This window comes from Pseudochaenichthys georgianus, chromosome 7 (assembly GCF_902827115.2).
Source record: "Pseudochaenichthys georgianus chromosome 7, fPseGeo1.2, whole genome shotgun sequence".
In the NCBI taxonomy this organism is placed as follows: domain Eukaryota; kingdom Metazoa; phylum Chordata; class Actinopteri; order Perciformes; family Channichthyidae; genus Pseudochaenichthys; species Pseudochaenichthys georgianus.
In genome coordinates, this window is record NC_047509.1 from 4,356,149 (window position 1) to 4,383,772 (window position 27,624).

Sequence of the window (27,624 nt, forward strand, 5' to 3'; positions counted from 1 at the left end):
CTTCAAAAGTTGAACATTGCTCAACTTTGGAATCCTGAAAATCCTGGAAATCTTCGCTTCGCTCCCCCACAATGCAGTTCGGCGAAAAGCGAGGCAAAGTGACGTCATCCCCATTCAAAGTCAATGGGCAGAGAAGCGTTGGAAGCGGTGGAAGATTCTTCTGAAGCTGCTGTGTGGACGTACCGTTAGGGTAGGAAAGAATTGGAAGCAAACAAAGCTTAACAGGAGGTCTCTTCCATTTTAAGCGGTCAAAGACAACTTTCAAAATGTACATACGTCTATAAAGTTGGTCTCGATCTCAGGGTTTCATCTCATCAAGTTTATTTTCTTAGATACTGTAGTGTAGAGTTTCAACTTTTATAACGTTTGGAAGTTACACTAAGTGATACACTTATCCTATAAGATTCAGCCAAGTAACCTTGAGTGCCCTTCATCCTATCACCCTGTGAACATCAATGGTTTGTTATCAGAACAGTCTGACGGGAAAAAAATCAAATCTAGATTTAAATTATTATAAATACGGAAAGTTATGAAGGACTTTCTATGACAGATTTTTGTGTCTGTCCTCCTTTGACCTTTGCCCTTTAGCACTACCACCTCCACCACCTCCAGCCTCCTCTGACGATGATGATGCCGGGCCTGACGGAGGAAGAGTGCCAGCGCTACCAGGAGCTGCTGGAGATCAAGTGCCAGTACGAGAAACAGAACGAAAGACAGCAAAGAGAAGCTGTGAAAAACGAACGCAAGGACAACAGAGAAGCGCTGAACGACCAGGAAGAGAGAAAAGACGCAGAGGAGGAAGCTTCTTCTTCTTCGGTGGTGGCGATGGTGGACGTCAACTGCAACCCGACTTTAAGCGAGCATGAGATGGCGCTGATCGAGGAAGAGTTGCGCCACCTGGAGTTCAAGTGCCGCAACATCCTGCGAGCGCAGAAGATGCAGCAGCTCAGAGAGAGGTGTCTGAAGGCCTGGATGATGGAGGAGGAGACGGTGGGGCGACCCGGACCCCCAGACGCAGGTAACCGCGACGCGGGAATATTTTAAACAAACCAAAGTTGGGGGATTGCTGTTGTTGGAGCTTGATACTGATCTATGTTATTTAGCAATTAAAATGTACCCAGTTACACTTTTCCTTTTAGACGTTTAACCTCAATAAAGAAAAGAATACAACAATCCTTTACTTGTAGGTATGGATGAAGACAATGAGGAAGATAAGGACCCTCATCATCACGAGTTGTCGGCCATCAACGAGCTTCCTGAGCGAGAGCGGTCGGACGACAAAGACAGCACGAGCGCCTACAACACCGGGGGGGAGAGCTGCCGCAGCACGCCATTGGTCAGCACCGAGCAGATCCCGCCTCTCCAGGAAGAGGAAGATGATAGAGGAAGACGACTGATGTCTCTGCCTCCTCTCCTCCCCCTCAGCCGCCTCCCTCCTCTGAACTCCCCCCTCACCCCGCGGCGCCACAGGAGGGAGAGAGACAGAGATCGACGTCACTCCAACCTCAGCGGCTCCTTCTCCCCCAGCACATACAGGAAGATCGAAACAGCCAATGGCAACGTGGCAAACGGCTCAAGCTCCACCCCCTCCACGCCCTCCAAGTTCAGGTACACTTTCAGCTTTGTACGAATATCTTTAAACTTTCTAAACTACTCCTACAGTATATGGTTTTTTTTATATGATAAACTAATCATTATTGTATGTTATTTTTTAATAACATTGGATATTTTTCTGGGTTTGTTGCCGTAATCAGGTCTCTGACCAGAGAGGCGGGGTCTTCTTCACGAAGAGGCGTGGCTGACGGAGGGCAGGGCTCCAGAGCAGGTACACAATTCATCCTCCTGCGCTGTGTCTAAATTCAAATACTTCAGTACGTACATTAGCTGTTTGGAGTGCAAATTACTATGACTTCTCTGGATGGGTACTCATAATGAATACCGTTGACGCCGAGCGCTGCGTTCGAAGTTCAAAATGTTTAAACTTTGACTTTGTTTACAGCTGACCTTTCAACAGGCAATCAATGAGTGTGTAGCGGCACAAGCTAGCAGAGAAGGTCACCATATAGATTAAACTAATTTGACTTTTAGTTTGTCAATGTTGAGCCAAATTTTCTGTAAACAAGAATACTTTTTTTTATTGTTGATACATTTTGACGGCTGATTATATTGTTATCATGCAGGTGGCACTACAGGAGGAGGAAGTGCAGAGTCCAGTCCGTATTTCACCAGGAGACACCAGAGCCAGCACAAACCTCTGGAGCGCTACCAGAGCTGCATGACGCTCCCCTCCGAGGGCCTGGTGGAGCCTCTGGACCGGGGGAGGGACAGAGCGAGGGTGGAGGAGAGGGGGATGGGGACGGGCAGCAGCGGCCCCGGCAGCCCCAGGAGTGTGAACAGTGCCCCCTGTGGTCTGGAGGACCGATACACGCGCGCCTCGCGGTTAGGACTCGCTCTACCGCTCGGGATGACGCACTCATCGCCGACTGCCTCACCACAGCGCATGGAGTGGAAGGTAAAGGGTGTGATGATGATATGAGCGTTTCATCTTGAGTCGCCTTCCCTCCTTTAAAGGATTACTTACTTAACCAGAGTTAAATCCCAGGTCAAATGTACGTTAGAAGGTCTTAGCATTAAAGGTCAACTATTATGCAAAATCCACTTTCTCGTGTCTCTTATAAACCAACATGTGTCCCCTCTGTGTAAAGAGATGCTGAAAGTTTCAGGGAAAAATACTTGCTCACTTTTGTCCTGATGCATTTATATAAAAACCTGTCTGAAAATGAGCTGATCAGAGATCCTACAATAGGCGCTTTCGCACCGGAGTACTTTTACCCGTACTTTTCCCGTTTAGTTCGGATAGTGCCTGGAATTTTGCTTTCAGACCAAAAAGAGAACTTAGTTCAGAGAACTTTTACCCCCATATTTAATGCCTGCTAGAGAGGTGGTACTATCCTGGGGAGAAAAAAGTACCAATTTCTGATTGGCTGGGCGAATTGCATACCACGGCCCGTAAAACTCGGAAAAGTTTTTTTTGAAGCCGCCATTGTATTTTCTGGCATTAGCATTATTAGCATTAGCATTAGTCCAGCGCACCAACAGAGAGAGACTAACTTATGGCAACACAAAAAAAAACATGGGAGCGGTGGAGATGAGGAGGGTGTCGGCGTTCTGGCGATTTACTCGGAAGGCTTCAGTAGAAGCTGCTGGGAGTCCCAGCAGCTTCTACTGAAGCCAGTCCCCAACTCCGGGGACTTCCGGCCGGGGACTTTGGGTGGCAGTATGTGCCGTGAAGTGGTTTGTGGCCTGCCAGTAAACCCAAAGCAAAAGAAGAAGAAGTGACGCGAACTGTATTTAGTTACATGGGGGCACTAAGTGCTGGGCACTAAGTGCTGGGAACTAAGTGCTGGGCACTAAGTGCGGCAAAGTACTTGGTGTGAAAGCGGCTAATGATCTGTTTGGTATTTCGAGCCAAAACACTTCAGAGACATGTTTTGTATCTAAGGATAGAGGGTGTCGTTTTTCTCATACTGATATTCTGAACAATCTGTGATGTTGTATTTGCTGTAAGTGTCTCTACTGTAGGCTATTTTTATTATATGTACAGCACTTTGGCTCGACCCAAACATTGTTTATAAATGTGCTATATAAATAAAACTTGATTTGATTTGATTTGATTTGAGACCTATAATATATTGATGAAAAACAGTATACTAGGTGATCTTTAAAGCAGCTAGATAATCTTCCGGCACAACAACATATGGCTCAGCCTCTGAATGCTTGCTTGAAGCATGACTTCTGACCACGACCGATCTGTCCTCTGTGCCTCCAGGTAAAGGTCCGGAGCGACGGCACTCGATACGTAGCCAAGCGCCCGGTCAGAGATCGCCTGCTGAAGGCCAGAGCCATGAAGATCAGAGAGGAGCGCAGCGGCATATGACCACCGACGACGACGCGGCCAGTGAGATGAAGCAGGTACAGTCTGCAGGAAACACGGGGAGAAAGAAAAGCCCGAACCGCTCGTTACACCTGTGATAAACCTGTTTGAAACTGTGCTCCAACAGGGCCGATACTGGAGTAAAGAGGAGAGGAAGCAGCAGATGCTGAGAGCCAGAGGAGTACCGGCGGAGACGAGAGTTCATGATGCAGAGCCGCCTGGAGTACCTCAAAGGAGACAGGTAGAGTGCGCAGGCCAGATATTGAGTAAACTAAATAAAATAAGGACTTAAGGAAACACATACATAGTGCTTATCCTTACATTGAAGAATATAGCGTTACACCAAATGAGTACATGAAATAAACCATCCATTGGACTCCTTTGTTTACTTCTGGAACATGGTGACATCACTATGTAACACTCGCTTCTATTGGCTAGCGCTCCAACACATTGTACGTGATAGGCAAAGGGGCGGGACATCTATAAGCGGTTTGTCCAATCACAACAATAACCCGGCCAGCTGACCAATCAGAGCAGACTGGGCTCTGGTTTCAGACAGAGGGCGAAAAGGCACCCTTAAATAATGTTCTTTGTGGTTTGTCAGTCAGATAAACATTCACCACACAAGATTACCAACAAAATCCTCTTATCTTCTTCTGCTCATGATGAGATGGGATGCAGGGTGACATGTAGGAACTTCCTTCTTATTCCAAACCATGAATCAGAAACACTGACACTAATAGGGAATCATTGTTTGTCAAACAGGTGCAGCCGATAGACAATCAGGGAACCAACTGATGTCCAACACCTGTGGGTGCAGCTCTTAAAGGGCCAGCGCTCAGAATAAGGGCTATCAGACCTTTACTATGTGACGAGTTTCACACATTTCTATCTTTCTATCTGAGGCTGCATGACGCTTGAAGCTTGCATAAAGTAGTTCACTGGGGGAAGATGAAAGGCTGTCATGTGTTACAAGCTGTCAAGAAAGCAAACCAAGCTTAAGGCTGAATCCTACAAAAAGTTCACTGGTTCACTCAGAGCTTCTCAGGCAGTAAAACCACTTGTAAACGGAGTCCTTGCTCACAGCTGGAATATGTAGCAAAGATTGCATAACTTTGACCAAAGGGAAATGCATTATGTAAACAAATGCAAGCAAAAACAAAGGAGGTGTGGGTTTGTATTATTTGGTATGTGCTGTCAGTCATTTAGCACTTGGCTAAAAAACAGAGCTCCTGAAACCCTGAAATAAATATTTTTGATATTTTGGACAGCAGCAGGTTATAAGGCATTCACCGTGAATTAAGAACTAATAATATGGATTATTTATAGAATACACAATAAATAAATACAAAGAAAAAAGTCACAGACCAAAATACTGCTTCTGGATACTATAAACATGATACAAATGTGCAAAGTATCCATTTAAATGTGAAGATAAGGTATATCAGGTTTCCCAAATGATAAGAGCCATCTTGAGTGCAACAGATGAAAGCAATATAGTCTTTCAGGACTCCAGGGTAATACGCATACTCAATGTGCAAAAACAATGACAGCTAAAGCAATCGAAATCTTTTGTTTTGTTTTTTTGTATCCAGGGACGCCTCATCGACAGAACTTCATTCCTCGCCGCTGCACGCCCGTCAGGACTCCCCCGGCAACAACATCCTGTTACTGAGCCAGAAGAAGATCACCAAGAAGAGGAACCGGCGAATCCTCGACAACTGGATCACCATCCAGGAGCTGCTGGCGCACGGCTCAGGTCTCCGGACGGGAAGAAGATATACAACCCTCTTCTCTCCGTGACCACGGTGTGACCGGAGGACAGAGGGAGGACTTACGAATACTGACGATACAAACTGGGAAATATGATATCGAAGCTTGAACTTATATGAGCGGGAAGAAGACTTGACAGGGTTGGATTTAAAGAGGAGATTTAAAACGTTGAACATTTTGGTGTACGGGAAAGATCTGCTAGAAACTGTTCCATGAACTGTCTTTGATACCGACTACAAGTGGAATTACAAACGGAGAATAAAAGGGAATATACAAGTTAACAAGAGGGTGGAGAATAAGGACAAGTGCAGCAGGAGATGCCTAAAATGTCACCCAAAAAAACTATCACAGAAATCAGGATTACTTAAAGGAGAAGCCTTAGAGTCTCGATCTGGAAGGTACATCTACTACAATTGCATACAAACTCAAATGAAAAGACTTAACTGGACATTAAGAGACACTATTTGGTGCAAACTGAGATAAATATGCGTCTGTGGGACATTGTGCGAACTTTGGACTTTTTGAATCTTGGTCATAAAACATTGGGAAGAAATTGGGAAGATTGGAGGAAAATTGTTTAAAACCATGGAGGTTGTTTCTGATTCATCAGAAGCTCAGCCGAACATCTGTTGCTGGTTATAGTTTACCGTTATCTTACATTATAATGTGAGGCAACAATAGGATTTACTTTCTGTCCGAGGAGACTTAAAGCAAGGTAAGGAAATGCCCACGTAATTCTGCATCATGATAAAAGGTTTCCCAGCGTCTGGAGTGCGGACACTGAGATGCTGAACAGTGTGGAGATGGGACGGCAAACTTTAAGAGAATAACTTTTTGAACTTTTCATATTTAGTTTCGATATAAAAGAAACATATCTGAAGAGTCAGAGAAAGTCAGGTGAGGTTTCTGTTTCAGATCTTCTGAGCTTCACGTCTCAGAATCTACGCATCTCTAAATGTACAGAAATATACGGTGCAGAAACATATTGACACAATAGTCTTAAATAATAATAAAATACTGAGGGAGATTCTACTATTGATCAACATTCAGTAGTCAACCATTATGTGCATTAAAGGATCCCGGTCTCCGAAAAATTAGGTTTCCATGCAACTGAACACAAGACTGTAACCAAAACTCAACAATGACTTCTTCTACATTTACATTTTATAAATAAAACAAACATACAGTTGACATTTTAAGCCAAAACATGATTTTCTTTTTACCAAACCTGAGAAGTAGTTTTTGTTGTCTGAAGTTTTGTACTGATTTCTTTTTTTTCTTTTTCGAGAGTGCCGTTTCGTTGTATAGGAACATATACCGTTTAGAAGACAGGGGGGCTTCTCTTTGCCTTCATTCAACTGGTGCATCATTTTGTAAAATCACTTTCCCAGAATGCCTTTTAAAAACTCCTGAGGGGAAACGAAGACGCCTAACATTTGTTCTTTTGTTGTTGTTGTTGTTTTTTACCTTAATACACATTATATTGTTCATATATCGACGACTATGTTTAGTTGCTCGTGGGTTTTCCCCTGCAGCAGAACGGTTCTCCGTGTGGTCGGGGCTTCATTGTGTTGGACCTGTGTATAATTAAGACATTAATATTGAATAATGAAATGCATGAATTAAGTATTAAACATTGTGGGTTATTGGACATAATTCTTGGAATCTAAAGTGGGTGTAGTGTGAAAGCCATGTGCAGAAAGTTTTAGTAGTGAACGTGCAAAAAACGGAGAGTGATTAAATTAAAATGAAGTGAAATAAAAAATGTTTTCCCTGGTCTTCTTCCTTTGTTTACTTCCGTGACAAAGTGACATCACTATGTAACACTCACACTTCTGTTGGCTAGCGATCCAACGCATTGTACGTGATAGGCTAAGGGGTGGGACCAATGACAATCAGATCAGGACCGGGCTCTGGTTTCAGACAGAGGGTGGAAAGAGGTCTGCAGCACAGGCAGTGTGAGAAAAGAGCTTTTTGAACATTAAAGAGTGAAGACATGTCACAGTAGAGACACTAAATACTGATATGAACCTGACAATGAAGCATGAATACATTCTTAAAATATAGAGGAGGGAGATGGGGGTTAATGTGAAATAATAAAGAAGTCGGTCAATAAAATAAAGTCAAAAAGACAGAGAGAAACAACATGTAGGCGGTTTACAGAGATGAGAGCTGCGTGTCTCCATTCATCCATCACACAGACTTATTAACTGTGTGCAGACAGGCCAGCAGAAGCTTCTTCCATGATATACTCTGTGTGGTGTGTGTGTGGTGTGTGTGTGTGTGTGTGTGTGTGTGTGTGTGTGTGTGTGTGTGTGTGTGTGTGTGTGTGTGTGTGTGTGTGTGTGTGTGTGTGTGTGTGTGTGTGTGTGTGTGTGTTCATCTCAATAATGAGTTTTGTTTGCCCTCATGCGAGTTCCCCACACGTGACTGTGTAAACAGATTCTAGGTCCCCACAAGGATGGTAATGCTAGGCCACACACACACACACCACACACACACACACACACACACACACACAGACACAACACACACACACACACACACACACACACACACACACACACACACATACGTTACTGTAAACATTCATACTGACATAGAACAACCAAATAACATTTATTAATATGTGGCATTACAAATCAGATGGTTTTATTAACACATCCTTTTATTTAATCAAAAACACAAAAATAGTTACTACAATGCATTGGTTGAATGTTAAGTACATTTTACTCAAGTACAATACTCTAGTACAATTTTGACAGTACTTGTACTTCACTTTTACTACATTTTTGAGGCAATGTTTTGCTTTTGAATCACCTACATTCATTTAGCAAACTAGCTAATTTGCAGTTATGGATTTATAATACAGAATATAAATCTACTTATGAATGTGTTATTTTACTTTTTGCCTCAGCAGTATAATAATCCCCACCTTTACCAAGTGCAACACTCATATTAATTGCATTTATAATTATACTACAATAATGTAATATTCTTAGAGCTGATATGCGCCATACTGGAAAATGTGTAGTTATACTGTCTGCACTTCAGTGTATTTTGTGGTACTACTTTTGTACTTTTACTTGAGTACAATTTGGAATGCAGTATTTCAAAATGCAACACCTCGCTTACAATGTGCCGTACTGTCGCCAAGTTGTCTGTGACTCGTAAAGCTTCTTAGTTATAATAAGAGATGCAGTCAACAGGCCAACTTGTCAATGTCAATAGCCACGAAGCTAAGAAAAATAGCAGTCTGAGTTATTTGTTAAAAAATATGTTGCTTCAGTTCTGCTGGAGACCCACAAACTGATCATGACAAATACAACTTCCTCTCTCACTGGAAAGTTCTTAATGTATCTTTAAGGTTCATCAAGTGAACTTCAAGACTGCATTCAAATGTCAAATTGAAGACATTATTGTTGTCCTGCTTGAATATTAAACAAGCAATACCTTGGTTGTCTCTTCATGTTACACAATAAACACAACGACAGGATATATCTGCCAATCCCAAAATGGCTGTCCAGACCAAGGATTCATACATGGATAGTTACTACAACCCATGATTATCCAGCATTACAATCATAAGAGGAAGATAACCACATACTACTAAAGGGCAGATTATAGTCTGAACATGTCTGTCTAACCTCTGTCCATTGTATGTCTGTAGTATTATTAAAGTATCTAATATCATCAATAAAACATTGCTTAATAAATGTTCAGTTTGGTTTTTTAAATTGTTGCCTTATTTATTTATTTTTTTCTGTTTATTATGATTATTTTTTATGAATTAAAGTTGGGGTATGTCATTTATTTCAAAAACACTTGTTGTTATATTCCATGGAATGCTCTTAACATCCCGAAAGCAATGAATACATAAATGCTTTGACACTGAATACATAAAAAATGTCACCTGTGGAAGCCGTGGCGCTGTAAAAAGCACGACCAATCATCTGCCTCGGCCCGGCTAAAGTAACTGGATGGCCTACCTGCCTGTCAGCCCTCCATCTGGGCACACATTTATCTCGTGCCCTCATTGGTCGTGTGCGCGTTCCTGTGTGTTGGGGGGGGGCTCTGTGAGGAAGGGGCAGGTTTGTTCCGGTTGTGTATTTTCAAATTCTAGCCACTCGAGCTGGTTTCTCCAAAGTGACCGACCCCACCTTTAAGATACAGAGTGGGATATAGAAAGGTGCTTCGTCTACAGAGAGGCCCATGCAGGCTAATCACATTAGACCCTATGAAAACCAACACTATACCAACAAAAAGGAGTGAAGCCTAGAAATATGAAGCATCGATCATTTCAATATATAAATGACATTCAAGAGGCCAGAGAAACAGGGAATTCTCCTCCATTCACTGTAAACATTAACTTATCTTGCTGCCACCATGTGTTAGCGTCAGTAAATGGCATGACTCTTTGAAGCACACAAGCAATCTATATGTAGTGAGAGCGACACCTAGCGTTCACAGAACTAACTGACACTTCAATGTAAACAGCACATTAACAGAGACGAGAAGACACCAGGCAGAGGTCACATTTGAACTCAATTACCTCAGTCGCAATGATGACATTCCTTACTTATACTCTACTTATGTATTCAAATGTAATACTAATACATTTTATATTTCCAATCGACTTGACTTACAAGAAAATATTTTACTTTTTGATAGACTACATTTATTTAACAGGTGAAGTGAGGATTTGACATTGAGGCAACATACAGTACGTGTTGAACTACAAACATGACGATCGGATGCAGCTATTTTACGAGTACTATAACCAGACAGCCTTCAAAGTATCTCAAAATTGGCTCTACAGTAAAAAGATAAATGATCATTAAACCAAATATTCTATGATAATCCTTTGAAAGTGCTTTTATGCATATGATTATTTATACATTTTCTATGCTTGATACTTTGTGCTTTTACCCAGTGACATTTTGAATTCAGTTCAACTTCAATAGAGTATTTTTAGACCGTAGTGTTTTTGCGCTGGGGAGGAGCGTAGAGCTGTGTTGTGTTTGGAGGCGGGGACTTCATCATTTAAAGAAGGAACAAGTTCCTGGTTGGCCAGTACAGAAAAGACAGTCAGTGGTAAACCATCTGAAGTCTCAGCCTGGAAGTCCTCTCACCTTTGATCTGCTCTTCTTCCTCTTCTGTGAGTAACTTCACTGTTATTTCATCTCAGTAATTGAATAATTTTCCTTTACCGTATGTATTGAGTTAATGCAAGGCTCACCAGCAGTACGAGTTATTCAAAGGTATTTTCAAAGTTAGGCTGTTTTAGTAGCTTTGGCAACATATGACCTAAGCTTCAATGTAATGTTTCACTTCCTCAACAAACTGTAATTAAACATAATTAACTCAGTTAGTTATCTGCTCACGAACGAGTAACATTTAGTCATTACGACGTGAAATATGAATTGTTTTCATTATCATTTAATCTGCAAATAATTTTCTTGATTCATTTATTAATCTTTTGATTTGTATTCTTACTATATATAAATGCCGCTAATGTAACTGTTTATTATATTTGTATCTTATTGTATCTTTTAAACATGTATAACTCGTGTAAGGCTTGACACTGCTGCTGGAACAAAAACAATATACCAATTTGGGATAAATAAAGTTTATATCTATCTATCGAAGTGTTTTGTCCAAAAATGTCATAAATTAAAAAAAGGTGGTGTTGACATAAAACACTTTTTAGGTGATGTACTTTAAGGATTTGCGTTAATGTAACTCTTAAAGTAAGAGATGGAGACTTCATGTAGTCTTTGTGTCTAAAGGACCGAGCGGTCACATTAACCTGCAGTGCTGAAGGTGATCTTCAGTCAGGCTGTGGTTTAACTCTGAGGATCTGTGTTCATGTGAAACAGGAAGTGATCAGACATGCATCTTACAGGAAGTACTTGCCCACTACTAATGATGGCTCATCTTTTGTTCAGCTCATGGCAGGATGGAAGCACCGGTCTCGTCAGTGCCCAACTCTCTGTCCTATTCAGGAATTGAAGGGGAAACAATCCGATTTCAATGCTCCTTACTTCTTATGGAGGCAGGAAGTTATTCTGTAAGGAACCATGTGAACAAGTAGACATGCTCATTGAAACATCCGGTGCCACAGCTCAGAGGTGGCAGAATAACAGATACAGCATTGATTATAAACAGCGAGAGTTGTTTGTGAGCATCACTCAGCTGACCAAGTCTGACTCAGGAAAGTACTGGTGTGGTGCGGGTACATACAAGAATATTGAAATCATTGTTGTTGATGGTGAGTAAAAAACGGAATGTTCTTTCTCGTCCAGAAATTGTTTTATCTTCTCACCTTTACTTCATTTAAATCCAACATGTCTTCTGAAAGTAACCGGTAAACTGAAATAGACCGACTACACAAGTGTATTTGAATAATTATTTGTATCGCACACACTTAGTGTTGTTTCAAGGGATATTTTAGTGAAGGAGAATTGAATACCAGGTGCACGAGCATATTGGTCTGTTGTGTTGTTTTCCATTGGATGAAGTAGAGTCTGTGAGACAGCTTTCTGTTCTGTTGAAAAGACAATGAAGGAATTAATGAATACTTTACCAAATATACTAATAGATTAATTAATAACTCATCCTGTGTTACCTTGAATTTGTGAAGATAACTTCTTCTAGCATGACTCCACGGTGAACAAAGAATCCCAAAATGGAGAAAAGAATCGGTGAATTAAAAACATCCGTTAACTAACTCTAACACACTCTAATGCTGTATAATCCTAATGTCATTTATTGTGTGCGCACTACTTCTCCTAAAACATGCATTCTGCTTAAACCTCACCGTTTAAAACACTTCTGCACAAAGAGACGAGCTCCTCTTTTCTCAAAGACAGTTAATGCAGAAGTGTTTAGATAAAAAAAAAAAGAAGAAAAAAAGGAATGAATGTATTTGATGTGGATAAATTGTGCTATAAATTGTTATGCTATAATATATATATAATATATACATGAACTCAGACGATTGCTAAAAAACATCAGGTAGGATTTTCTGTGAAATGGCAAGATGGGTGGGAAGAGGGGGGGACGGGTTGGCATGGGAAAGGGATTCCCTATATATAAATATATATATATATATATATTAGTGCTGGTCAAAATTATCGCGTTAACGGCGGTAATTAATTTTTTGAATTAATTGCGTTAAAATATTTAACGCATTTAACGCATGTGGCAGAATGGCCCGCCCCATACGTGCCACCAGTGGCAGCGTCAGGGTATGGCTGGGGTAGGCTACACCCATACCAAGAAATGGCTTAGCCCCACCATGAGACATGATGTTAAAGTAAGCAAAATAAGTCTGCCAACTCGCGCGGAGTAAATTGCACAGACAGCAGTTAGTAAGATTGATTTCAGTAGCCACGGTTTTGAAAACTTTTGTCACGTAATGATCGTCTTCTCAATATAACATCTTTGATAACGGCGTGGTGTTGTTGCAGGAAGTCCCGACGGAGAATACTTTTGCTGTAGTACAGAGCAGAGCCATATAATAGTAATAATATGGCTCTGGTACAGGGGTGCACCTAACTGGTACGCAGGTTATGTGCGTATCTGAAATGGGTACCGTCACTTGTGTCACAAAGCGCATTTGCGTACCGACGTACTTGTGAAGCTTTTCCAGAAGGCGGTTAGATCACCGGACGACAGAGTCGGTCTCCGTGTGCACAGACAGGGCTGCTGTTAACGTCGGTCTGTACAACGGAACTGTGCCAAAACTACGCCAACCGGCTGCGGAGGGAGACTCCCCCCCTTCACTGGAGAACTGCGCTAAAACAGCTGATCACAACGTTCACACTCCTGTGGTCACGAAGTACTCCACTTTCCGCCGCCGCCCCCCCCCTCTGTCGACTTTCCTGAAGTACTCCCCCGTTGATAATCAACACGTATGAATTAAGACCCCATGGTTTGATAGGTGTGTGGGTTGTCTTTCATTTTGACATGCAGACAAATGTTATAATAAACATAGATACTGTATTTTAAATTGATATATCCGCCTTCTTTCATTTATCTTTCCATTCCCAACAATATACATAAATAAATGGCATATTTTGGACACAATGGTGATTAATCATGATTAATAAATGTTTAAGCTGTGATTAATCTGATTCAAAATTAAAATCGTTTGACAGCCCTAATATATATATATATATATATCTATATATATTTTTTTTTTTTTCTTTCTTTTTTTTGTTTGTTTGTATTGTCTATATCAGGGGTCTCCAACCTTTCTCCACCTGAGAGCTACTTTGAAAAAATGAAAGTGGCCAAGAGCTACTTGCATCGCATCGCTTACATTTATTCACATAGCACTCATCAGTTTGAATTAAGCTACTTTTTGTGTGAAATTGCAATACCTAAAGCTTATCTAAAATCTTAACTTCACATCAAGGTCCAAGAAAACGACAATTTCTCACATATTAATATGGACAACATAGTAAGTACTTCACTGAAGATTCACATAAATGTCCAAGAGAAAAAATACAATGTTTTTCACTTCTTCTTATGGCCCACATAGTAAATACATCGCCTTAATCACCACCTTGCAAGCATCTTATGGCACATGTGTAAAATAAGTGCATTCACGTCTTTTTTACAGTTAGTGAGATGAATGGCGCTGCATGGAGTCCACCATAGAGGTGTATGCTGGAGTTACCCCACTTAGGTTCACTACTAATAGAGTCATTTACATGTTCATCAGTCGGTCTTGTTCTGTAGTTAGATTTCATGACATTCATGCCGGAAAAAGCTGCTTCACAAAGGGATGTAGAGCCTAATAAAGCAGACATGTTCAGTGCTGCTTGGTGAATGTTCTTATAGTTTTCTGGGTCTACAAGGCTCCAGAAATGTTGTGAGTTTTGCTGAGACTTCAGCTGAACATGATTTTGGAGATTTATAACCTCCATCTCCATCTCCACAGGATTGACACTGAACAGTGCAGCCATATTTTCTTCTTCTTCGTCTTGACATTAAATTATAAACCATAATTAATCAATTGTATAGGTCTAGCCTCCCTATATCTGTGTGTGACATTTATCCATCCTCAAAACTAATACTTCTGCAGTCTAGCTGCAGCTTCAAGCAACGGTCTTCTGTTAAAGAAAGGACACTGAATGTCCTGAATGAGGCATCACACACAGGACTTGAGTCTGAACACAGCAGACAACAGGAGTATTTACAACAGCATTATAAAAACAAAAATAGTGCATGTGGGTGCACACTTACATTCTCTGTCTTACTGTTACATGAATCCCATGAATGTATGAGATTAAGTTAGCTTCATCATCTCAATCAGTGAATAATAAAGTTTCTATCAGCCTGTCACTCTTATTAGTAGTTATTTTTCAGGAGGGGGCGGGGTTTGGAGGAACCGAGAGGAGACGGTGATTGCGGAAGCTTTCCTCCTGCCTTCACAAACTTTACACACGTATTTATCAACTGAAAATAGCGAGAGGACATTCATACTCTGCAATCCAAGACTTGATTAAATCCACCAAAAACCTGACATTACGATAACGAGTGTTTTTCAAAAACACAAATCCCTCCCTGTGTGTCTCTGAGCCGCAGCGACGCGGCCTGATTCAGAGCGGGTCATTCTGCCGTTGGTTCTGACTGGTACTGCTGGATAAAGCAGACTGCTCCGTGTGTGGTGTCGCTGTGCCGCTGTCACGTCTGCTCCTTGATCTCTGCGTCACGGACCAATTTTATATTTGTGTGACAGAAACAATTCTAAAATAAAAACACTTTATTGTCCAGCCGCGGCCGAAAAATCAAGAAGCAACGTTACTACGCTATAATCGATAATCGAGCGGCGAGCTACTGAAAAGCTGCCCGCGAGCTACCGGTAGCTCGCGATCGACGTGTTGGAGACCCCTGGTCTATATCATTTGTATCTGTTTAAGTCCCATTTGTGAGGGCAAAAAAAAAAAACAACAATAAAAAAGTTGGTCACAAAAAAATAAGTGTTTAGATAAGTAATGTTTTAGGGAAGTTATGAGCATATGGATTCAATGTAACTCAGGGTAAGTCATAATATCAAATGATCAGTTCAAGGGGTAAATAAATCCTTTCAAAAGATGTCTACAGATCATCTTCCTAAAGTTCACATATTTAATGATCAGTTAAGCTCAATCAGGCACTATTTATAACTACAAATACAAAGCCTGCGATTTTATTAAAGCATTCAAATCTAATATAAATACAAAGTATAATGAAACCAAATCAAACTGAAATAAAATAATAATGAATTTCAAAAAGCTGTTTCATTAAATCGTCACCTCATCCCTCAGTGACTGGATCACGTCTGAAAATATACAAAGTTTAAAATATTGAAACTACAATTTGTAAACTACAAATAGTAACCATTGATTGTTTTTGTTTTTCAACAGCAAAACTTGTTGTTGGTCCTTCAGCAGAAAAAACAATCAATGCTGGAACTGGGGGAAATATTGTAGTTGAATGCTCCTTTACTCGCTCTGGGACCGAGATGTTCTTCTGCAAGGAGGAATGTGAAAGAGACATTCTTGTTGGACCGACTTACAAAGATTTGAAAAAAGGCAGATACAGCATCAGATATCTTGAAGCATCAAAAGAAGGATTTGTGATTGTGAGCATCGAACAGCTGACCCAGTCTGACTCAGGATGGTACAGGTGTGGTCTGGGCAGAACTTCCTCTAAAGATCCATACCAGAGGTTTAGGCTCATCGTCACTGATGGTGAGTTTCTGCTTGATAAAGAAAAAGTGGCCAGAAAAGCTCTGACCACTTCTACTCCTCCATCATCCGTCCCATCAGCCTCGACAGAAACATCAAACCAAAGTGAAAGCTCCACATCTTCACCAGCTTCCCCTAAAACCACAGAGCACCCTGAATCAACAACTACTACAGGTACACTGTGTGTATTACTATATAACAACTTATGAAACATAAAGGAGCATGATAATGGCCATCACATTCTTCCATCATAATGTTCTATGCTTTTTCTACAATCACAATCTGTGCCTTTCTGTTGGCATCGAGTACAAAATACAAATCAGATTTTAAAATGCTTCACCTTGAATCCTATTCCCAGCTTCTAAAAGATGTACTCTATTTCTACAGTAGGTATATGGCAAATACTGTTGACCTGTTGTCTTCCCCTAAAGATAAGCTAACAACCAAATGGATCATGGGGTCTCTTGGTGTTGATGTTATAGTTTACTAGTAACTGTAACTTGTACCACAGGTGTGGTCCTGTATGTGTCTCTGACTCTGGTCGTCCTGGTCATCGTGTCATCACTGTCTGTGCTGGTATTCTGCAGGAAGAGGATTTGTAAAGCCAAAAGTGAGGAACCAGGTAACACACACACACACACACACACACACACACACACACACACACACACACACACACACACACACACACACACACACACACACACACACACACACACACACACACACACACACACACACACACACACACACACACACACACACACACACACACACACACACACACACACACACACACACACACACTCACACTCACGTATAAACAGCTGTTAGCTCTTGACTTGTTATATTAACACAGATGCAAGATTATATTTGTCTCTCACACAAAAAAGTCCAGTCCATGACACCAGATAAAAAATAACGCAACTGTAAAAAAACATCTAGGCAGCCTTGTCTTACTGTGTGTGTGTGTGTGTGTGTGTGTGTGTGTGTGTGTGTGTGTGTGTGTGTGTGTGTGTGTTTGCGGGCAGCTGTGATATAGATTTAAATGTGTTTTATTGTATAATGGTGTAGTTTGCATGGATACTACTAGACTTTATGTTCTATGTTCGTGATGTTGCGACTTACAAAGCATAATTGTAGCACCTGTTTCCTAGCAACAACTGAAGGATTATCGCTCTGCCAGTTCCAGTTATAACAAAACCTTTGGTCAATTATAAAAACACACGCAAAATAATAGAGGTAGCTAAGAGGATAGCTTCCTCTATTTTGGAGTGAAGTCAGCTCATAGGCTTTTACATTTTAGTAATTACAATTTGACAGGTTTCTAAATGACTAAATATGTTCTGTTGTTTACAAACTCAAAACACGTCTATTTATCTTGTTGTTTAACGGTTGACCCAAATATTGGTTCAAATGGGGAATGTGTGATATCATCTGTGAGAGTCTCTTTCTCAAAGTTCTGTTGTGTTTTTCAGAACCTCGTGTGGAAACACAAAACGCTTCTGCACCGGAGGTGAGTTTGAGAAAAGTTATACAATTTAAACGTTTGGATCACAACACTTTAGCTCGGTCGGGCTACAGTTCTTGCACCTGTTGCTGCTTCCTATCCATATTTACTGAAATGCCGGATTTGGCTTTGATTCATTGAAGTTGCTTGTTTTGTTCTGTTGTTAGAGACACATTTAATCAAGCAATGTTTTTTCCTCCAGGCTGAAGACGACCCGAGTCAACCCGCCTACTCTGAGATCAAATTTGTCAACGTGGGCTCATCCCACAGCGGTTTCCACGGTGACGCTGAGCGTGTTATCTACTCTGTTCCTCGGGTGGAAGCTAGCTCTGATGAGCCCCCTCTGTGCTCTACTGTTAACAACCCCCAATAACTCTCACAGTCTGGCAGAAGAAGCTGGTGTGGATTAAGCAGCCGCGTAAATATTCTGAAACAGAGAGATGTTTGTGGGAATATGTACGATTATTTATCCATTTACTTATTTCAAACCTGCTCTGAATGACCTGCTCATCTGATGATCAGTCCAGCTTTGCTCTAGTTCACAAACGTGCCGCTTCAACAGTTTGCTTCAGGTCAAAGCTAATTGCACTTATTGTACGTCCCTTTGGATAAAAGCCTCAGCTCAACGATATTTAATGTAAAAAGCTCTTTTTACAGCTTCAATGTATTTATTAAGTTGATTTTTATTACAAGTGATATGACTGTATGTGGTTTGTCTTGTGTGTCATGTCTGTAAGTTGTTGCTATTGTCGGGACCCCCTTGAAAACGAGATGGTGCATCTCAAGGGGTTTATCCCAATGAATAACATTTCTATATGCTATTAAAGTTATTTTTGTAAGATAAACTGTTTTAGTAAAGTTAACAGATTAGCATAAGGTATTTTGCTTCAAATTACGGTTGACTGCATAAGTGGGTCTTTTTGGACCCGGAGAGGTGGTTTTCTTGAAGTATCTTTGTAATTACATTTTTTTATCATTTCATATTCCAGCCATTCCTCAAAAAACATGTTTTGGATATCATGCCATTCACATTTTAAATTTACATTTTAAGAAATTGTAGTTTTTGTATTACTACCCCACGCTTCCATAAGTGGGTCAAAAATGACCCGCATGCATTTTCTATGGGATCCTCTGGGAACCTTTGATTCTTATCACCTGTGTCTGTCAGGAATACATTCACTGTAGACCACACAGACGACATCACAAGTGACACCTCTCAGGAAGATTATTTTACACAGCAAGATCTGATACCTGTCAGTATAATAATAATACATTACATTTTTATAGGGCTTTTCAAGGACTCAAAATCGCTTTACAATATAAGGGAAGGTTCGGGGGGGGTATAGGACTATCAAACTTGATCAACCGGCATGGATTGATGGGGGGGGGGCTATGAGTAGACAAGAGGAGAAGAGATGAGTTTTGAAAAGGGACTGGAATACTGTGAGGGTCTCCGAATAGCGGAGATCTTTGGGACAATATGTTCAAAACGGGTTTTTTCAAAATATAAAAAAGATTTCTATAAGTATTGGTATCAGTAAAATGTTTACTCTACAATAAAATCTCGTTTAAAATTGTTTTACGATGTCTAAAGTTACTGATAAGTCACATGTTTCCTGCCTGGCCGCAGCGTGTATCATTAGATTCATTACCCTCTCTCGTCCGGGCGGTAAGAAAGGAGCCCTCAGCCAGAGCAGCAGCAGCCAACACATTGTTGCTATCTGTAAACTATGCCGCCGAAACATAATTTCAGCCAATCAGCGCCGTCAGATCTGATAGTCACAAGGCGGCAATTTCAGCGCCCGATGCAGTCTGTGAGTTGTTTGGAATCATATCCAAGGTGACGCTACAGTTAGTAGTCTGCAGCTGGAGACTCCGCGCGGACATCGCCGCATTCGGGGCGCTGGCTCGACCCACTGGGCTATCTATTCCTTGAAATATTGAACTGTTTTTATATTACTGATAATTGTCTTTTTGTTCACAACTTCTCCACATTTCGAAGTGTTTCCCGAGCCAGAACGACCTATCTTTCTTCCTGGCTTGCTCTATAATGATATCAAATGCAATACCAACAACAACTCAACAGCAACAACGTAAACTACGACAACAACCCACACATTGTGCATTGTTTAGAGCGGTCATAAAGTGTTGAAGCGCTCAAATTCGAAACGGTTTCAACCTGTCACCTGTCAGAATCGAGACGAGGCAGTGCATTGAATCGCGTGAATGGACCACGAACCAGTGAGTTGATTCATTCAGGAAATTAAGCAGTTGCTGCTTCGGACGTCACATGTCACGTGATTTGAAGCAAGCTTCGAAGCAATGCTTCTATGGAATAGGAAGTCCAGGGTTGAAGCTCCGCTCAACGGTCAGCTTCACAACCTCAAACATCAAAACAAATCCAGAGTTACGTGTTTCTGTACTTCCTCTAAGAAGACAGGACAGTAACAGAAGAGCTCTGTGGCTTCAGGCTTGATCGTCGTTCAAATGACAGCGTTGGTTTCCCCAAAAGTGGGCGGGGCTGATTTTACTCTCATCTATTATTCAAAACGATTCTATTTATTCTAACGTAAATTACATGCCATGCAGCTTTGACACAACAATTCTCCTGGGTATCAATAAAGTTTGATCTTATCCAAAGTTTTTGGGAAATGGTGTAAAGAATGTATGTTTGGCTTGCAGTTTACCACGGTTTGATCTTCTTGGTTTTTTAGTGAGTACCCTTTGTATTTCTGTCATTTTCTATACAGTATAAAGTAATTTCCATTTTTATATTTACAGCCAGGGACGTGCACAGGTACTGGCTAATGTTGCCTGGGCAACGGCCCATATGCCCTTTTTGGCTGACCTGCCCCCCTTTTTTTTCTTTTTCTGTTGTGGCCGAATAAACATGATAAGCCCACAATTAGTATTGTAGCGTTTTGCTGCGGGAAACACACTTTGTCAGCGCTGTCATCTGCCCCCAGTCATGTGACAGATTGTTTACAATCTGACAGCTGAAAGCAAAGGAAAGTTCTCCGGCCTCATATGGCTACCCTGCTGAAAAAACCAGCATGAATTCCATGCTGGTCTATGCTGGTAAAGCTGGTATTTATGCTGGTCTGCGGTGAAGCTGTATCACCAGCAAGACCATTTCAGGTGAGGGTTGGCCTCCGCCAGGGCTGCGCTTTGTCACCAATCCTGTTTGTAATATACATGGATAGGATTTCGACGTGTAGAGGAGAGGCCCAAGGACTGTCAGAACGGCGGACGATGCCCAGGCGTTCCATGGTTGAAAACTCCGCCCTCGCTACTGCAAGCTTAGAAGGGTTCAACCGCCGGGCCCTGGCGTAGACTGGGGGACCTTCGGTGGTGACGTGGTGCTCCACCCCATGCTTGGTGGTGAGCGCGGAGAAGGTGGGTAGCGTCAGGTCTGGAAAGTCAGCCAACAGCCTGAGAAAAATGTCTGCTCCCGACAATGACCTCGACAGCCCGTCGTACACTCCCTTGCCAAGTGTACACACGAGGGAGGAAAACGTCAAGGCATCAACCAAGCGTTTATTTTTAACGTCCACAAGGAGTCCGTGAGCACATAAAAGATCCGCCCGCTGTCCTCCAATACACAAACACATAGGCCTCACGCCGTATGTGCGAATGGGGCAGCCATTAGCCGTCGTCAACCGCGGTCCATGTCCCCTACGAGCAACATCTTCCCTCGAAGCTGCAACTACATTCCGTTGAGCTCCCGTGTCACACAGGAACAAGCTTCCCGAGACTCTGTCGCTGACGAAGAGAAGCCTGCTCGTGCCGCCAACGCACAGGGCCACTACCGAGCGCCGGCTCCTCCGTTTCCCGGAGGCTTGTAGCTGCAGGGAGCGACACACTTCTTCGCGCTGGCCCCGAACCGCGCGTGGTAAAAACACTCTCCTGTGTCTCCACGCCGGCTTGCTGCTGTCGCGTCCAGTCTCCCCCAAGCTTTCTTAACGGGGGAACGCTGAGTGTCACAGCTAGCGCTTCTGCACCTGGCTGCTGGGTAACCAAGAAGAAAAGGTCGGCCTCTTCAGCCAATGCACGGGGCTCTGTAATGGGCTCTCTGGCTTGGTATTCCCTAGGCCTTGCATTTCAAGTATCTGGCGGGCCCTCTCCTTAGCAGATCAGCTAAATGTCTTAAGGAGGAGGGCTTTAATCACCTCATATTTGCCATGGTGTGGGGGGTCAGCGATAAATCCCACCAACCTGGATAACGTGGACTGGAGATTCCCAGCGCTGCTACTACATGGTAGTATTTCAAATCCCCATCACGGACTTGTCGGCAGGCGAAGTGCGCCTCCACGTGTGCAAACCACGCCGCAGCGGCATGCTCCCAAAACTCCGGCAGCTTTACAAAACATCGCGATTAGCCATGTTCATTGAGTCTTCGGAAACTTTCTCGAAAACGTCAGGGTCACCAGTGTAGAGCCGATGAATGGGAGTCGGAGGCGGTGTGTTAAGTATGGACCTCCACACTTTATTATACATTGGATCACAAGAGATGAGTACAGTCTTGCTGCTACTGCATGTCATGCCAGCCAGAATGAACAACAACTCCGGTGCCCTCAGTAACGGGTCCGGGTTGCAACACACACCAAACACACGGTGAATTATGTCCTATCACGTGGCACCACATCATGTAGAATAAGGCATTAAGTGTTTTATAATGATTAATAAAGAGCCAATATACTGCTAATATGCATGTTCATTAACAACTAGTTGATGGTTAAAACTTTATTTTAAATAGTTAGAGCAATACATAATATACAAAAGTTAATTTAATAATACACAAAACACACAATTCATAAATATATACATAACATAAACAGAGAGTGTACCAGCTTCACCAGCAAGACCAGGGTGTTAAGCATATTTGCATAAGAACAAAGTCATGTTGTATCATCAGAGCGTGCCTGAGTGTGAAAGAAACGTGCTGATGCTAATGAGCATGCGCAGATACAAATAAACGGTCAGTTCTCCAGGCCAAACTCAGTGTGATGTGGTCGTGTGTTTTTTCTGTCCGTTACAACTAGTTAAAGATGATGCTTACAAACTACTTTGGTTGACTGCAAACGTGGAGACTTCTGCTGAATATAATGTCTCACGCAACGATGAGAAACAAGGTCTCATTATGTTATAGCTGGTGAAGTTAACAACAAACAAAAAAGTAGTTTTATTTTAGTTATTAATTTAAATTTTTTGTCCAAGAGATGCTGATTTGAAACCGTTGTTACATACAGTTACGGCATTTCCTGTTTCTGCCGGAGAGAGGGGAGTTTGCCCCAAAGCTTGCTGCAGTATTTACTCCCTCCATCTGTCAGGAGGGAGCCTCATTAGCTGCGAGTGCCACTCTACTATACATCCATGGGGCCCTTCTCACTTCTCTTTTTTCATTTCCTCTATCCTCGGTCTCGGTCTCACCGGAAGTTGATTTGTCTGCGCCATCTTGAGTAGCGTCCCAATGGCCTTATTTTTGCCGGAGGAGCGAGGAGCGATAATGGAGGAGCTATAACCGAGGAACCACCAGACCATCCTTCGATTAAATCCTCAGACACTCGCCCCGCCCCCTTACTGTGTATCGCTCACTGATTGGACGATGCAGTGCATGCACTGATCTGATGCTTCTTGACATGAGAGCAGTTTCCCAGCGGAGTGAAGAAAATACATGAAACTCACGGGAGTCACTCCTCAGTTCATACCGTGTTTTGTTTCAATTAATGTTTCATTTAGTTACAAACATGTGATATATCTGTCAAAAATCATTTTATATATTTTTTGGAAACATTTTCATGATCGCTTTTTTCGTTTTTACATTTTCATGTATTGTCATTTCCATTCAGTCAGTCATTAAGTGCTATTTAAAATGTTAATTTGCTACATATCCACACAAACAAACAAAGTGTGCAATCCAATGAATGTTAATCTAACTGGGTTTTGATAGATAACATAAATTATCTCTTTTTCTTCTCTCAATTATTTGATTTCTATTGTGCACTCTAATCAATATTAATCAAACTATTGTTCGTTTATACATTTTAAGAATGGCGTTTATCTTTTTTGAGAATTAGTTCTTATTTTATTTTTATTTATTTCGGTCTACAACAGATGATACAAATGTTTGTGTCAGTAAATGTGTACTAACAGAGGCGGGGGGGTGTGTGTGGAAATAACGGGGACAGAGCTGCTGTCAGACGATCAGCGGCGCAGCGTCATCAAACGGACGTCGCTTCACGTGACGCTCAGGAGGAAACGTCCCATTGCTCTTAAAACTCATTTCCCTGCTTCTCGTGGTTTCCTTGCATCTCTCCATGCTTCCCTGGTGAGGGACTAGTCGCAGGGAAACGACGCAAGTTAGGGACGCAAGGAATCAATTTAACCGAAGTGAGAAGGGCATGGTGTCACGCATGGTGTCAGTTTACTCTGTCACGGAGGGAGAGTGTGTAGGGGTAGGGTGTAGGGCGTGGTTTGGGATTGGGACATACTGTGACAGACAGAGAGGGCGGGACACGGAGGAACTGTGAGATTGCAGTGGTCGTGTAACGGACGCCTGTGCGGTGAGCAAAGTCACTCTTACCTCCCGCGGAGCCCTGCACAACTCTCGCTGGCAGCTCACAGCAGGTAAATTAGAGGCTCCTGTCGAATAAATGCTTTATTAAGCTCTGTCCTATCTGCTACTTTCCGCTTTCTTTACACAAAGTCGCCATTTGTCTTTAGTTTATTGCTCAGTGATAACTAGTATTGTATTTGAAAGGAAAGTGTATTATCCGGGTTAGGCAACCCTTCAGAACACACAGCGCATGATTTTGACAATACAGCGTCTTCATTCGCACGCGATATTATTCCACAAAAAAACAACAACATGCAAATAGCTAAAGCTTGTGCTGAAGTCATTCATTGATAACCAGGTTGCACTTTACTTGACCATTTCAAATATTTGCTACTTTGCACTTCTACTCCACTACAGTTCAGAGGTAAATGGTGTACTTTTACTCCACTACATGTATTTAATACCTTTAGTTACTTTTCAGATTTGGATGAATGATGTGAAATATAATCAAGTGTTAAATCAGACTTTAGTTCCACCTGGAGTGAAGAAACACACTCCTCAATGTCAGTCTTGGTACTTTATTGACAAAGATGACGACACCCTGAAACAGAGCAATGCCGCAGGATAAGCTGACAAAGTATTACATACATGCATGTCATGACCAATACACATATATTAAATTACATTTATTAAAGACACACTAAACAGTAGTGGAAACAGTCTTACATGAGTGAGTGGATGAACGTCTCAACTCGAGGCGGAGTGAATGAACAACATGTGAACTAAAATGGCCGCTAAGCACTACCGGGTCAAAGCACGGCATATCCGGGCAGCGACAGCAGTGACGCTGCCCTCTTGTGGCCGGCGATAAACTCTTCTTCCCCCCCAGACCGGAAAGCTATGGGACGGAATAGGTTAACGGTCTAAATCCAGCTGCCGGACTCGGGCTCGTAACGTGCAGGCGGCCTCCTCACGCGGCCTGGCCGAGTAGGCTGGGGCAGCATCGGCGGCGACTGCGGCACCGGTGCGCCCAGGAAGGCACCCGTAGGAACGGTGAGGTCAGAGGACGCCTCACCGGCAGGTGCCGGTGGGGAAGCGCCCATAGCCGAGTCGCGGGGTCCAACAGCCGGCCGCTGAGCGATCCCCTGGGGCGTCGCCCAGCCCGGGTGGATAGGTGGGGGCTGATGGTCCAGAGCAGCGGGCGGCGGCAAGGGCGCAGCCGGCTGCTCACGGGCGCAGGGTGTGGCCGGCGTATAGGCACGGAGGAAGCGCCGGTTGCGCAGTGTCAAACGTCCCGAACCGTCAACCCTGATCCGATACTGGTCGTGGCCCGGCGACTCCACCACGATCCCTGACCTGTCCCATTTATGGGGGCTTGGGCCTTGCTGGTTCTGGAGGAATACCCTTTCGCCGAGTGCCAATGGGCGGAGCGGTCTTGAGTGAGTCCCCAGAGACTCGGTGGTACGGGACATACGGGTCCGAAGGGCGTCCTCCTTCGCCGCCCATGCCTCGCGCCATAGCAGGCAGATGTGCGGGTTCGAGAACTTCTCGAGGCGGTTCACGAAGGAGAGCGAGCCACGAAGGGGGCGGCCGAAGATGATCTGCGCTGGCGAGAGGTTGCAGTCGGGGTCAGGCGTGTTTCGCAGCTGCAGCATAGCACGCAGGAAGCGGTCCTGATCAAGGCCGCCCGACGGGCCGGTGTTGGACATAAGGAGGCGCTTAGCGGTCTTAACCGCAACTTCTGCCCTCCCATTAGACTGCGGGAAGCTAACGGACGACACACGGTGTTTGACGTGCCATAAGCGGAGGAAATCCTCAGTGTGGCTCGCCTTGAATTCCGGACCACCGTCGCTCGAGAGCTCCTCCGGTACGCCGAAGGTGGCGAAGAATGAACGGAGGTGTTGGACCAGGCCAGCTGAGCCCGCCAGGGCAGTACCCGCCGTAGAGCTCAGGACCTCTACCCAGCCCGAGAGACGGTCCCCGACAACTAGGTAGTGGCGGCCCCCATAGTCGAAGAAGTCAGCAAACACCGCCTCGAATGGCGTGGACGGGGTGAGGACGGCAGGGGGGGTGTAGCCGCCTGTGACGGAGCATTGCGGTTGCAGTCTGCACATCCGTCCCTGGTGGCCTGAATGTCCCCGGACATCCCGGGCCAGTAAACTATGGCTCGGGCATGCTGCCCCATCGCTGAGGTTCCCTGGTGGGCGGCATGGAGATGCTGAAGGACTCTCCCACGGAGGGATGGGGGGACCACGACGCGGTCCCGATAGAGCAGGACGCCGTCCTGTGCGTAGATGGACTCACAGACCGATGACAGACTCGCCAGGGCAGGGTCATTTACGTCAATCCCACCCTCCTGCTCGATGAGTTGGAGGAGGTGGCCGAGGCATCCGTCAGCTGCTGTCTCCCGTGCGAGGAGGGGCCAAGAGACGGCTCCGAGCTCCCGTGCGTCGTCGCGGATGGAGGCCATGAGTGCTGACTCCACGAGTGCTGACTCCACGGCGTCAGGCCCGCTCGGCAGCCCCAATGAGAGGCCGTTCGCTGAGCCCGAGGGGGAAGGATGCCTCGACGTGGCATCAGCGGCATAGTTGCTCTTGCCAGGCAGATGCACAATGTCAAAGCGCCATGGGAGGGTGCGCTGCTTGAGTCTAAACAGACGCGAGTTTGTGATCTCATCCAGCGTACGGTCGCCAAAGATCTTCACCAACGGCTTATGGTCGGTGACCACGACGAGGTTGTCGGACCCCTGCGTGAAGTACCGCGTCTGTTCCAGACCCCAGGCCACAGCTAGGGCCTCTCCCTCGACGGCCGCATAGCGTTGCTCCGCAGGGGACAGGAAACGTGAGCCCGCGAGGGTGATCCTCCATCCACCTGGACAGCAGTCCGGTATGCCCGAGGCACAGTGACAATGTTGCTGGAGCAGGAAGTAGCCAATGCCACGCATGGACCAGTCAGGGCGGAGGCAGGTACGCTTCTGCATGTCGTAGATCTCCACGGCCTCACGGATGGCCTCCATTATGGCTTGCTTGGACGCCTGGAAGGCCTCCTCCAGAACGGGGGACCATAGGAACACACAGCGTGGGCTGAGGAACGGCTTAAATGGAGCCAT

At 43.7% G+C, this 27,624-nt stretch overlaps 2 protein-coding genes and 1 pseudogene across 2 annotated transcripts in view; all 3 read left to right on the plus strand.

Annotated features, from left to right (window-relative positions):
* Window positions 1-7,363, plus strand: part of LOC117449134 (PDZ domain-containing protein 4-like) — a 74,509-nt pseudogene extending 67,146 nt beyond the window's left edge.
* Window positions 7,364-11,855: 4,492 nt separating this feature from the next.
* LOC117449794 (uncharacterized) lies at window positions 11,856-19,485 on the plus strand. Its single transcript, XM_034087678.2, has 5 exons — window positions 11,856-11,978; window positions 16,126-16,623; window positions 16,961-17,071; window positions 17,928-17,965; window positions 18,162-19,485. Exons 2-5 carry the CDS (start codon window positions 16,224-16,226, stop codon window positions 18,330-18,332), a joined length of 720 nt encoding a protein of 239 aa, XP_033943569.2. The 5' UTR covers window positions 11,856-11,978; window positions 16,126-16,223; the 3' UTR covers window positions 18,333-19,485.
* Window positions 19,486-24,254: 4,769 nt separating this feature from the next.
* Window positions 24,255-27,624, plus strand: part of LOC117449405 (epidermal retinol dehydrogenase 2-like) — a 31,228-nt gene continuing 27,858 nt past the window's right edge. The window contains exon 1 of the mRNA XM_034087067.2: window positions 24,255-24,586. The gene's annotated coding sequence lies outside the window, so the exon portion shown is untranslated. The remainder of the gene's footprint in view (window positions 24,587-27,624) is intronic.